We start from the raw sequence: 12,812 nt of genomic DNA, 5'->3' as shown, positions 1-12,812 counted from the left end.
GTGTGGATAGATGACCCTCGGATAGATGACAATTCCTTGAACCTATTATATAATAAGATATGCAATTCAGCAGTAGACTGCCTTGTAGCCCACTGGTAGAGCACCTGCCTTTTACGCCAGAGGTCTCAGGTTCCATCTGTGGCATCTCCTGGCAGCACTAGGAAAAACCCCGTCTGAAACCCTGGAGGGTTGCTGCCAGTCAGTGTAGACAGTACTGATCTAGATGGACCAATGGGTCTGACTTTGGTATAAAGCAATGTTCTATGTTCTGATACGCTGCAAAAGCTGGAGAAAGTAAGTATTAAGCTGGCCCCTGAATGAGAATAATGTGCTGGGCAATCTGATCACAACCACGAGGGAGTTCCCTAGCCACGGTGCTGCCACAAAGAAGGCCCTGCTTCACCTACTCCCCTACCAGAGTCCCATTCACCAAGGGCACCACAAACAAGGGCCTCACTGGCAAAACTTGCAGCCCAGGCATGCTGTGAGAGAGGCAGTCATTCAGCAATTTGGATTCCGCCAGCGCCTTGAATAGGACCCAGTCACTGACAGCCAGCACAGTGCTTCCAGGATTGCTGTAATGAGATCCCACCTTACTTCCCCTAAACCACCAACAGGCAGCAGTGCTCTGCACCGGCTGCAGCTTCCAGGCCGCCTTCAAGGGAAAAGCCCTCTGTAGAGTTCATTGCAGTAGTCAAGCCAGGCGGGGCTTATCAGAGCACAGACAACTGTAGGTGGGTCATTCCCATCCAAGAAAGTAAAGTTTAGTCAGTGGGTATCAGAATGTGCTCGGGTCCTTGTTGCGAGTTTCGCGTAGGCATCTGGCTGGCCACACTGAGAGCAGGATTAGATGAGCCATTGACCTGATCCGGGCGAGCTCTTCTTAACGTTCTTATGATGACTGTCACCGCTATTGGCACTTTATCTCTGTATACGTAATACGCTACTGAGTCTCCCAAGTGCTAGACAGACACTTTAGGCGTGTGGGGCTGCCATATTGCAGTCTGCCATTGCCGGTCTCCCTCGGCTTACGGAAGAGTTTCTAGTGTGGTTGGGAAAGGCTGCTGCTGCTTAGAACACACAAATTGACTCCTCTCCCATGTCCTGTGTTGTTCTTCGAGTCTGAGCTCCAACCCTCTCTAGGAAACACATTCCGTCGACACGACCCTGGATCTTCCATCATGGCTGAATCCCACACATGACGATGTTTGTTGCACCTGCTGTTCTGTCTTGCTCTTTGTTCCACTGAAATGATGTTTTTCCAGAAATCTTCTGTGTTTGCAAAATTCCGTGGTGTTCTGTCTGTCTTCCCTCCCCGTTTTTTTTTTTAATTGCTTCCCATTGGATCTTCTTTTTTTCTTCTTTTTTTTAAAGAAAAAAAATGTGCTGCACTTAGCTTTGACTGTAATCCAAGTGCTGTATTTTACAGGCTTCCTTTCTCGAAAGGGTAGATTTATCTGACATCCTAATTTATCGCTCGCTCTGGGGGAGACGAAGCATCCTCCGGCAATTTATTACCATTAAGTGGGATGGAATATTGCTAACCCACGAGAAATCTGTAAAAAATTGCTCTTGCCTCTTTTTTAAGTGGGTCGTTGAGGTCCCCCCCCCCACCCTTCCCCATCGTTTTGAACCCGAAAGCATTCCTGTTTCCTTCCCTGGCGCTTAGCCGCTGTCATCGCCTGGCAATCCTAAGTCGAGCCAACCTGAACACGTGGCTTTCTTGAGGACGGTTTGTGTACTCGGTAACGGGCGGACCTCTTCTCGGCCTCTCGAGGCTTCCGAAGAGAGCGAGACCGCAGGATGCCAGCTGTTTGTGAGCATGTTTGTGTGATGGTCGTTTTGATGTTTACTCTTAATACAGCCTCCCTGCAACCCCCTGGGGTACCTCCTGATCTTTTGGACCACAAATCCTTGTGGCCCGAAACCTCTGGAGGACACCTGGTTGGGGAAGGCTGCTATAACATGTCTTCTTCCTTCCCGTCTCTGTGAGTCCCCACCCCATGCCCTTTCCCCACCCACCCAATTGTTAATGGCTTCATGTGATCTATTGCTGTGTTTTCCTCTAGTTAGGCCTGGCAGGAAAGGACGGCGGCGGGTCTTCAGTCTCTCGGAGGCTGACAGTCACGGTGGACACTGGGTTTAGGCCTTCCGGCAGCAGCTGCAGCAGCATCAGTCCTTGCAAAATCCCTTCAGGCAGGTTTCTCCTTGGATGTGTATGTGGTGTATGGCTCCCCTTCTCACTCCCCTCGTCCTCCCCGAAAAAGAGATTACCCGGCCAAGGGAGCGTTGCTGCGATCCTCTTCCACACATGCAGAAACAGCCAGCTGCTGTTCACAGTGCAGTATTTCACATCCAGGGTGCGTAGAGGCCTTTTCCACCCTTCCTGGCTAATTCCCTTGAAAGGGAGCACCTTGGTTGTTCAGCCTAGCTTCACCCCACAGCCACCCCCTTGCTTGCTTTCTTCCTTGAAACAAAGAGCAGCTCCTCCCACTGGGTTGCGTCCACCGGAAAAGGTGGTCACAAGGTTCAAGATGCCAGACTCCTGTATCTTTTGGCTCTTGGGTAGCATAAGGCTCTTACCTGGCACCTGAGCTGTTGGCGGCTTAGCGTTCGGCAACTGGGAACTCACCTGACAGCAGGTGATCAAGGGATGCAGGTGGGAGCATTTCTGCCCCCCTGCCGTAGCTTCAAGCATCAGTTCAGATAGGTGAGAATGAACCCCGGTTCTCAAAACCTTTCAGCAGGAATTGGTTCAGGCAAGCTGTGTTCACAGCATGACGGAATTGGAGTTTTGTGTTTCCTTTCAGTTTTTTTAAAATGTGTAAAGTTTGTCTTGCCGCTTTCTCTGTATGTTGGATGTTTTTTGGCTCCCTTTCTTACAATATTGTTTTCCACCTGCTTTTATTTGCAGCCATTGTCCTTCGAGGCCATGATCAGTTTGCTTCTGTATATTTTGAGATCTGCCTTTTCCTTGCAAAGCGGGGAGCTTCCTTAGGTTCTCATGAGAATTTGAGGCACCCCCTCCATTTCCCCAGATCATTGAATGCCTGTCTCAGGGCATGGGGAAACCATGGCCCTCCTGAAGTTGCTAGACTACAACTCCCTTCACCCCTGACCATTGGCCACATTGACTGGAACTGAGTCCAGCAACATCTGAAGGGCTACAGCTTTCCTATCCCACTCCAAACTCTTTAATTTGTCTAGTGCATCTTGCCATTCAGGTGCTGTTTCCAAACACTGATGGCAGTGGCAGGGACTTCATTTATTTACCTTTCAGGGGCATTTCTCTTTACACCAAAGTCAAAGCAAGTAAGGACAAGCATTTCAGGACAGAAAAGTACTTTCCTCACAAACATTCAGGCATAGAAATTAACCCAAAAGTTCTCCCTTTCCATTCTGACTTGATTTTCTCCACCCCATGCCTCTTCTTTATGCTTTGGGTGGATGAAGACAGATAGGAAGCCTCCTTCTGCATGCATTTTTGACATGTGAAGACTGACAGTGAGCCACACACATCTTGCAAATCTCCATCAGGCCACTTGCAGACCTTGCATGGCCGTGAAAAGCTAGATGTCCCTTGGATTATGCCACCCGCCACCATCAGTCCTACTTTGCAACAGAGCTCGTCCAATTCTATCCCATAATTCTAGGGAAGAAGGCTGGTGTGACTATATAGCCTGCTGCATTGAGGAATGACAGCCAAAGATTCCCCGGCCTTCATCTTCGGCTCTCTTTGAATTGCGGCAATTTGAAGGGTGAATTTTACTTTACAGGGAAAGCTTCAGTCGATAGCATTGATCAGTCAATTAATCCTCATAGCCCAACTGAGAAGTGCTATAGAGATTGTGCTCATTAATTACTCAATGTCTCTCGGCTTGCCGGCATATCGGACAGCAGAGACTAGCATGGTCCCAGCGGGTACAGATTCCAGTAGTGCAAAAGAAAGAAACCTGTCAAAGCTGTCTCAGCAGTAACCCATCTTCTCCAGCTCCCCCCCCCCAAACAACCTGGTCCCCTCCAGTTTAGATTGGATCACTCCCCACATCATACCTGACCATTGGCCATTCTGTAGCTAATGGGAATTGTCAGCCAACAAAACCTGGATGGCACCAGTTTCAGGAAGGCTGATCCACACCCAACACTGAACTGTGCAGGGTGATTTTTAAGAGACTATTGGCTGAGGTACACGTTCTTACACAAGCCCTTGGGCAAGAAGCTAGAAAAGACCTCTTTGCTTCTCATACACATTCTGTGATGTCCTTGCCTATCCTAAGGTCTATAGTGCAGCCGGGAGTTGTGCCCAGAATCTCTTGTAATATTATAGGTGATCCTGGGGCACAGGATCCTAGAATCATAGAATCATAGAGTTGGAAGAGACCTCAAGGGCCATTGAGTCCAACTCCCTGCCAAGCAGGAAACACCATCAGAGCACTCCTGACATATGGCTGTCAAGCCTCTGCTTAAAGACCTCCAAAGAAGGAGACTCCACCACACTCCTTGGCAGCAAATTCCTGGGGCCCTTTCTTCCCGTGCTGCTTCATTGCAGGCCCTAAATGTTTTATTATTATTCATTTATTCATTGTTACATTTCTGCCCCACATTTACTCCAATCTCCCCATTTTATCCCCACAACACTGCTTTAAGGCTGTGAGACTGTGACTGGCTCGAGGTCACCCAGTGAGCTTCATGGCTGAGTAGGGATTTCAACCCTGGTCTCCTGGGTCCTAGTCTGACTTTCTAATCCCTGTGCCACAGATGAACTTGCTTATACAGTCTGGACAGTCCAGGCATGAAGGAAACAGATAATAATAATAATAATAATAATAATAATAATAATAATAATATACCCTGCCTATCTGACTAGGTTGCCCCAACCACTCTGGGCAGCTCCCAACAAATATAAAAACACAGTAAGACATTAAAAACTTCCCTATACAGCATTGCCTTCAGATGTCTTCTAAAGATTGTATAGTTACAGTGGTACCTTGGTTTTCGAACATAATCTGTTCTGGAAGACCGTTCAACTTCCAAAACGTTCAAAAACCAAGGTGCAAAGGACGGCCTGCAATTTCAGTGGAGAAAATGGGGGGGGGGAGGACTCAGCGGAAGCCGTTCGTCTTCTGAGGCCCATTTGAAAACAGAAGCAATTACTTCCAGGTTTTCGGCATTCGAAAACCAAAACGTTCAGCTTCCAAGATATTTGTAAACCGAGGTACCACTGTACTTGTTTCCTTGACATCTGACAGGAGGGCGTTCCAAAGGGCAGGTGCCACTACCACGAAGACCCTCTGCCTGGTTCCCTATTGCAGTGAGGGAGCCGCCAGAAGGCCCTCGGAGCAAGATTTGTGCAGCCAGGAAGAGACTGGCCATACCCTGCTCTCCTTATTAGTGTCTATCCACTTCCAGAGACAGCGCCTGGACTGACAATTCGCGTGGGCTCAGTTTCACAACACATCATTCTAGTTCCCATTCTTCCTAGTGTTTTTTCCCCTTGGGCTTTAGAAGCTGCAGAAGCTGCCTTATTCCCAGGTCAAGCCAATGGTCCACCAACCGGCAGTGGCTCTCAAAAGGTTCTTCTAGTGCCGAGGATTGAACCTGAGACATTCTGCATGCGAGATGTTGTACCACTGGGCTGCAGCCCTTCTCCGTTCATTGTTGTTTCCTTCTCCCACTCCCCTTACCAAGAGAATTTAAACTGGCTCCAATGGGTCAGACCATTGTCCCATCTAGCCTAGCAAGATCTACTCCAGCTGGCTCTCCTTGGCAGAGAGAGAGGCCTTTCCAGGGATGGAACCTGATGTAATTGTTATTTTAAACATTAAAAACCCATGTTCTGCCAGCGACCTCCCCATTACTGAAAACTGGCTGGAGTTTTACTCCCTCCCAGCTGACTTCCTTCACATCATGTTTGCATTAGCCCAGCTCCCTTGCTTCTGTGTGTATATAACTCCTCCCTCCCTCCTGTTCTTGCGGACCCCCCCCCCCCCGACCTCCAGCAGACTGTACAGAATCCCAAGCCCAAGAGTAGACATTCAGAGGACCTGCGATCTCCAATCTTTTGTTGCATCCTTCCCTCTGAGCCTCTGCGATCAGGCGTCCCCACCACTTTGCCAGCACAGACTGAATTGGTCTACGTTGTATTTGCATTTTTGGAATTCAAGAAAACGCTGGTGGTGTTATTGGTTTCTCCCCCTCGCCCACTCTGAGCTGAAGCGACTCTGCCTTTTTCTCCTCTCCCTCCTTTTTTGGCACAAGCCCTGCATCTTTAAGCAGCAAAACACAAAAAAAACCTTTTTAAAGGGGTGGCACACCCTCTCCCCGCTACATATCTACTCTTCAAAAATGTGGGAAGGATTGGGGAGGGAGAGAAAGAGCAATGGGTGTCACAGTTTCCTTCACAGCTTTTGGTCTCCTTTCCTTACAGAGCCGCGGTTTGGGGCTGCCAAGCAAAGCAAAAATTAAGTTATATTTCCCGGACATTAAAAATATGTATTGGCTTGAAGTCCTCTTCTGTGAAAATAATAAGCATAACCAACCCTTTACCCATGAAAGGAACTGCTGTCTATCATTTCAACTCCACCCAGCTCTCTCATTTTCCCCACTGTACTCAGGTTTAATTCTCAGCTTCCCTCTTCCCTTTTCTTCCACTGCTAGTTTTGGCTTTGTAGTGTTGTTTTTTTAAGTTATGCAGCACCCCTGCCTCTCTGTTGGATTTCTGTTAATTCTGCACAAGCAAGAGTTCCGTTTGAGAATGCCAAATCCATTGTGTCCACCACTCACTGCATTGCTTCGAGGGTCGTTCTGCAGATACCTTGTGCTGAAAGGGAGACATTGGAGTTGGTTTGCATTCAGCCAACTTGCCCAGTCCAACCTCCTGAAACAATATGCAAACCGAAGTGCTGCCAACCGTTTGAAATTTGCGCTTCTCTGAATTTTGCAATGCTGTTCTCCAGCCACCTAGTGCATTCAAAAATGTATATGCTGGGGCGAGATGTCCATTAAATTGCACACGATAGTGAAAACAGTGTACAAACTGCATTATGTCAGCTGGACACGCTTGGTACAAAATGAGCATATGAGGCAGACTTGCACATCAAAATGTTTGAATTAGGAGGAAACTGCACTCAAAATGCTGGAGAATATCCATGAGGATTTTTTTTTAAATTGCACACTGAGAGTGGATAAGTTTTTAGAATAAGAAAGTGAATGATGCTGTCAGAACAGCAGGGTAAAAATATTTTTGTGGGAAGTGATAAGAGAGTGCTTTCTGAGGTCAGTGGGGTCCCCGGCTCTTTTAGAGGCCAGCAGTGTCGCATGATGCACTTAGAGGAGATTATGTGCCCATCTGAACCAAAATGCCTGGAGCAGTTGTCTCTTGGGTGTCACAAAAGCTGGGGATGTTCTGCAGCAGTCACACAAAGAGAAACATGAAGGGAAACACAGCTACTGAAATTGCATTGCTTGGTGCAGCTATTTCCCTCTTTAGTCAAAGCTCACCTGTCCAGGGCTTCTTTCGCCCAGTTTCTTTCTTTCTTCTGGACAAAGCCATCCATGCCTCTGTTGCTGTTCTTGTTTCCCAGAAATCTGTCTCTTTATGCCCAAGGGTCCTTGTACCCAGAAGTGCCTGGAATTGGGGGCTGCTTCTGTCAGTGGACACCCACAGGGGTCAGGGATTGCTCCCTGAACAGTATCTTCAGTACCAACCAACATAAGAGGACCGAAAGTGAGATTGTGCAGGGACAATCTGTTAAAGCTTCACAGCCCATCATTGTTTTATTTCCTTCTAAACCTGCATTACAGTTTTAAACTTCTCAGAGAGGAAAGCAGGAAAGCCTGGAGGTAAGGAAGGCAATAACAGTATCACAGAAATAACCACAAAGCAGTAGGAGGCATTAAAATATTATGCCGCAAACAAGTCAGCAAAAGATAGTAAGACCTTGCCTAAAAATGCAAATCCTTATCATGCTGTATTCTCAGTTGAGAGAGTTCATCTTCCTCTTTGGCGATCACTCATAGCCAAGTAAGATTGTCTTCCATTGAGAAATGTCTAGCTAGTTAACAGTGTTTCTCAAACTTAGGTCCCCAGCTATTGTTGGACTACAACCCCCATCATCCCTAGCTAGCAGGACCAGCAATCAGGAATGATGGGATTTGTAGTCCAACAACAGCTGGGGACCTAAGTTTAAGAAACACTGGAAGACACCATAGGTCAGCCTTCCCCCAGCCTTAGCCCCCTGCAGATGTTTTGTGCTACCACTCCCAGCAGCCTGCGCTGACGGCTTGACGGGAGTTGTAGCGTGAACCATTTGGAGAGCGCCCGGTTGAGGAAGTCTGCTGTAGGTGGACCTGGTGCCTCCGCTAGATGTGCCCCTTTCCTGATCTCAGCAAACGGAAAGAGATAACAGTTGCAAATCAGAGGTCCTCTTTGTTGCTGGAGGGGCAAGGTCAAATTTTCATAGTCTTTTTTTCAATTTCAATTTTTAAAAAGCCCTTTGAGAGTGGAATACGTTCTTAGAAGAAGGGATTAAATAATGCTGTCAAAACAGCAGGGTAAGAAAAATTTCGTAGGAAGAGATAAGAGGGTGAGTGAGGGAAGCCAGAGAAAGGCAAGGCGAGCAGAGTTTGCAAGTAAACACTGGAAATAAACACTGAGTTGGCAAAATTAAAACCACAATGTTGAGTTTTGGTATTTGCATGAAGGTTCTGCAGAACTAACCCTCCTTCCATGCTGGTTTTTTGTTGTTGTTGTTTTAAGCTACAACAGCGCCTGGTTCTTGCCACGGGTGCAACGTAGTCAAGTAGCAGTTTCCACAGGTTAACTAGGACCAGAGCTGCACCGGGTCAGTGTCAGGCAGCTGTCTGTGTTGCTAGGGAGGCATGGGGAACCTTGTGCAATCTTTGGCCCTCCAGATCTCGCTGGACTACAAGTCCCATCAGGCCCAGCAAGTGCATCCAAAGATCAGGGATGATGGGAGTTGCAGTTCAGCAGCATCTGGGATGCCAAATCTCCCCTCACCTAAACTAGGTTATCATTGAACCCACAGGTGACTTGAGGCCAGACTGTGTCTGAACTGAGATTTGAGCCCAAGCCTCCTTTTCACCACCCTGAGAAATTTTGTTTGTTTGCCATGCACAATATTATCCTTTTACTGCAGCTATGCCCCACTTTTTTTCTCCAAGGAACTCAACGTGGTGCTCAAGGCGGTTTCTCCCTGTCCCCATTTAATCCCCACAACTATCCTCTGAGGTAGGTTAGGCTGAGAGGCAGAGACTGGCTTAACGTCACCCAGGGAGCTTCCTGGCTGAGTGGGGATTCGAACCCTAGCCTCCCAGGTCCTAGTCCAGCTCTCTTTGCCCCATTGATTTCCATCTGAAGAGGCGGCCCTTTTTGGTTAGCGATAATGCTCGTTACACCCAGGCATGTAATATGGTTGTTTTCCTTCTCTCTCTCTCTCTCATTCACCTGAACAGATGACTCAGCAGCCACTGAGCAGCCTCAGGCATCCTCTGGTCACTTGCCGGCAGCGGAGGACTCTTCTGCGCACAACTCAAAGCCTGGCAAGAGGAGCACAGAAGCGGAAACGGCCAATTTATCTCCCAGCCTCATTCCTGCCCCGCAGCCCACCATCTCCCTCATCTCAAATGACAGCACGGACACCTTGAGCGTGGAGTCCCTGACGCTGGTCCCGCCCATTGACACAGACAGTATTCTTGCCGTCGGCGGGAATCAGCCACCAGCCGCCGAACCAGGTGTTTCCACAGAGACCGACGGACAACAAACTTAGCCGTGCGTCAAACTGTGGCTCAGAGCGTCGGGGATGCGAGCGAGCAAGCACTCTCCTTGTTCCCGCGAGCAGTTGAGCCAGCGGAGGCATCACTGGCTGCTTAGCGACGTCCCTCAACCCGTGTCCATCTGCGTCTCTTGATGAAAATTCAGCGTGCGAGGCGGGCTTTTAAAAATAAAGATGGGAGGAACCTCAAACTTCAGTGCAGGACTGGCCTTGCACGCTGGTGTTGCAGGGAGGCGGGAGGAAGGAATTTAAGGGAATTGGTGGCGGACGGTATTTTGGAAGTACCTGGCTGCTGCTTCCTTTTTTCTGTTGCTTGTTTTTAATGCCACTGTCACAGTCCCACCTTCAAAAGCCATGACTGCAACCGAGCAAACTAAACTCTGTCGTGATCCGAACCAGTTTTCTGTCCATGGGGTGCTTTTCCACTTCATTTGGAGGAAAGGGCCGTAGGCCAAGGAACTTTAGTAGGGTGTGTGTGAGTGTGTGTGTGTCCCATTTGGGCAAAACTTCCTTCTAGCCTGCTGAGTTCTAGTTTTCGTTTTGTTCGGAGGCATGAGCATTCTGTTGGGAATCCCAGCCAAGCTGGCCGCTTGTATTTATAGCACTGTAAAACTTTAATATCCAACTTGCGTGTATTCTGTGTCTGAAATAATTTTAACTTGAAGTTGTACGCACATCTGTTGGTGGGGGGTGGGATGGTTTTGCAAGCAAACACGAGAAATTCGGGTCTTTGGCATAACTCTAAAGGGCTTTATTTGGAGGAACACATGGGGGAATTGCGGGCAAAGTTTTGTGTAAGAGATTTCAGAGGAATGTAAAATATTTTAGCATACTGATGTCCTCGTTGATTTTGTGGCTTCTTTGTCATCATCCTTGGTGCTCTCCTGCCGCGGCAGCCTTCAGAAGGAACTTTGTTTATATCCTCATAAATGCCAGTTCACATCCTACTGGCATTAGTTTCTAGGTACCACCACGCATTCTACTCACTTCTCAAGCAGGTAAGAGACCTGCCCTACCATTAAACAGAGTGAGGCAGCTGCCTCGGGGGGCAGATGCTCAGGGAGAACAAGCAGCAGCCCCTCACTTGTCCCCCAAGATCTCTTAAGGCAGCCAGTTACCCCAGTGAAGGAAGCTGTCGTCACCAGGGTTAAAATAAGCTTCAAGTGCCAGTTCAGTTGGATGCTTTTGGTAGAATGAGAAGGCAGCCTCTAGTCCAGTGGTTCTCAACCTGTGGGTCCCCAGATGTTGTTGGACTACAACTCCCATCATCCCTGAGCTCTGGCCTTGCTAGCTAGGTGTGATGGGAGTTGTAGTTCAACAACATCTGGGGTCCCACGGGTTGAGAAAGGCTGCTCTAGTCCTTTGCTAGCTAATTGTTCTATTATGTTTCACACCTGTAAGGTCCTAGCAATGTTTGGGATTCAGCAATTGAGTCCCATAAGCAGAAGCCCTGTGCAAGGACTTCTATTTACACAGCGGGGCTGTCCCCCCGTGTGCCCCCCAAAATTGGGAAAGGAAGGGGAGGGGGGATTGTTTTATCTGGCAAGCTGCAATGCTTGTCCTGGCAGAATGATAGACATAGTGCAATGTAGAATTCCTCCCAGCATTAAATCAGTTAAATTAATAATCAAGCGCAGGGGTCAGAGGACTTTTTCAGCAAGGGGCCGGTCCACTCTCCCGCAGACCTTGTGGGGGGCCAGACTATATGGGGGGGGAGAGAACGAATTCCTATGCCCCACAAATAACCCAGAGATGCATTTTGAATACCGTATTTTTCGCTCTATAGGACGCACCCGACCATAAGACACACCTAGTTTTAGAGGGGGAGAACAAGAAAAAAAAATCTCTCCCTCTCTGTGCCGCGCCCCTTCAGCTAAGTGGCAGGAGAAGTGGAGCCCCTTCCATCTCTCCTCCCGCTTCACTGAAGGGGCGCTGCCCAGAGAGGGAAAGTTGTGCAGCTCCTCTCCAGCGGAGCGGAGCCAGGAGAGCAAGAGGGATTGGTGCGCACCGATCCCTCTCACTTTCCTGGATTCAGCGAAAGCAACGCGAAGCCTCTGGAGCGCAGCGGGAGATCTCGCTGCGCTCCAGAAGCTTTGGGCAGCTATCCCTGAAGCCAGGAGAGCGAGAGGGGTCGGTGCGCACCAACCTCTCTCACTCTCCAGGCTTCAGCAAAAGCAACGCAAAGCTTCTGGAGCGCAGCGAGATCTCCCGCTGCGCTCCAGAGGCTTTGCGTTGCTTTCACTGAAGTCGTGGAGCCTGCATTCACTCCATAAGACGCACACACATTTCCCCTCAATTTTTGGAGGGGAAAAAGTGCGTCTTATAGAGCGAAAAATACGGTAAAAGGAAACATTCTACTCATGTAAAAACAAACTGACTCCCGGACCGTCCACAGGCTGGACTGAGGTGGCGATTGGGCCGGATCCAGCCCCCGGGGCCTTGGTTTGCCTACCCATGGTCAAGAGAATAGGACAGGACCTAAAATCTTCAGCATCAAGGATAAGAGGTGCATTGCCAGCAAACATTGGAAACGATGTAATGAAGGTTCCACATTGCCCCTTTGTGAGGAGGGAGCGCCACAAGTTGAGGACTGTCGTAGAGAAAGCCTCTCCTACCCTGTCACCCTTTGAACTTCTACCAAGAGGTCCCCCTCTTCTGATCTCAACACTGTAGGGAAGGATGCAATCTTTCAGATGTTTGGGGCCAAAGTCATTTAGGGCTTTGAACGCTAATGTGAAAACCTTGAATCGAGCCCAGAGACAAACTGGTAACTGGCTGTTTTAAAACTGGCGTATGAGTCCTATAAGGAACCCCAGCAAGTAATCTGGCCCCTGCATTTTGGACTAGTTGAAGTCTCTGAGTCATCTTCAGCAGATGCACATTACAATAATCCAGTCTGGAAGTTAGCTGAGCATCAAATACAGGGGCCAAGTCATCTCTGTCCAAAAGTACAGGCAGCCTCTTTGCTGCCTGATTCTCCAGTGACAGCCCAGGAGAACTAGCCAAGATGACTATACT

General features: G+C 48.6%; 1 protein-coding gene across 4 annotated transcripts in view; it reads left to right on the top strand.

Moving 5' to 3' along the window:
• The window catches only part of CLEC16A (C-type lectin domain containing 16A), a 101,248-nt gene extending 90,618 nt beyond the window's left edge, over positions 1 to 10,630 (top strand). Inside the window, exons 23-24 of one of the 4 annotated variants that reach the window (XR_014151043.1) lie at positions 7,584 to 7,842; positions 9,475 to 9,610. Coding sequence is in view for 2 of the 4 variants with exons in the window: in XM_081839598.1 (XP_081695724.1) it covers positions 2,074 to 2,196; positions 9,475 to 9,788 (437 nt within the window). In the remaining 2 variants the exon portion in view is untranslated. Of the gene's footprint in view, positions 1 to 2,069; positions 2,197 to 7,583; positions 7,843 to 9,474 lie in introns of all 4 variants that reach the window. The other 3 variants (XR_014151044.1, XM_081839598.1, XM_081839599.1) reach the window with 3 other exon arrangements.
• Positions 10,631 to 12,812: the final 2,182 nt, after the last annotated feature.

Source organism: Podarcis erhardii (assembly GCF_964252035.2).
Source record: "Podarcis erhardii genome assembly, chromosome: 14".
In the NCBI taxonomy this organism is placed as follows: Eukaryota; Metazoa; Chordata; class Lepidosauria; order Squamata; family Lacertidae; genus Podarcis; species Podarcis erhardii.
Note: the sequence above shows the minus strand (reverse complement) of the source record. Positions and strands in the feature narration are given on the sequence as shown.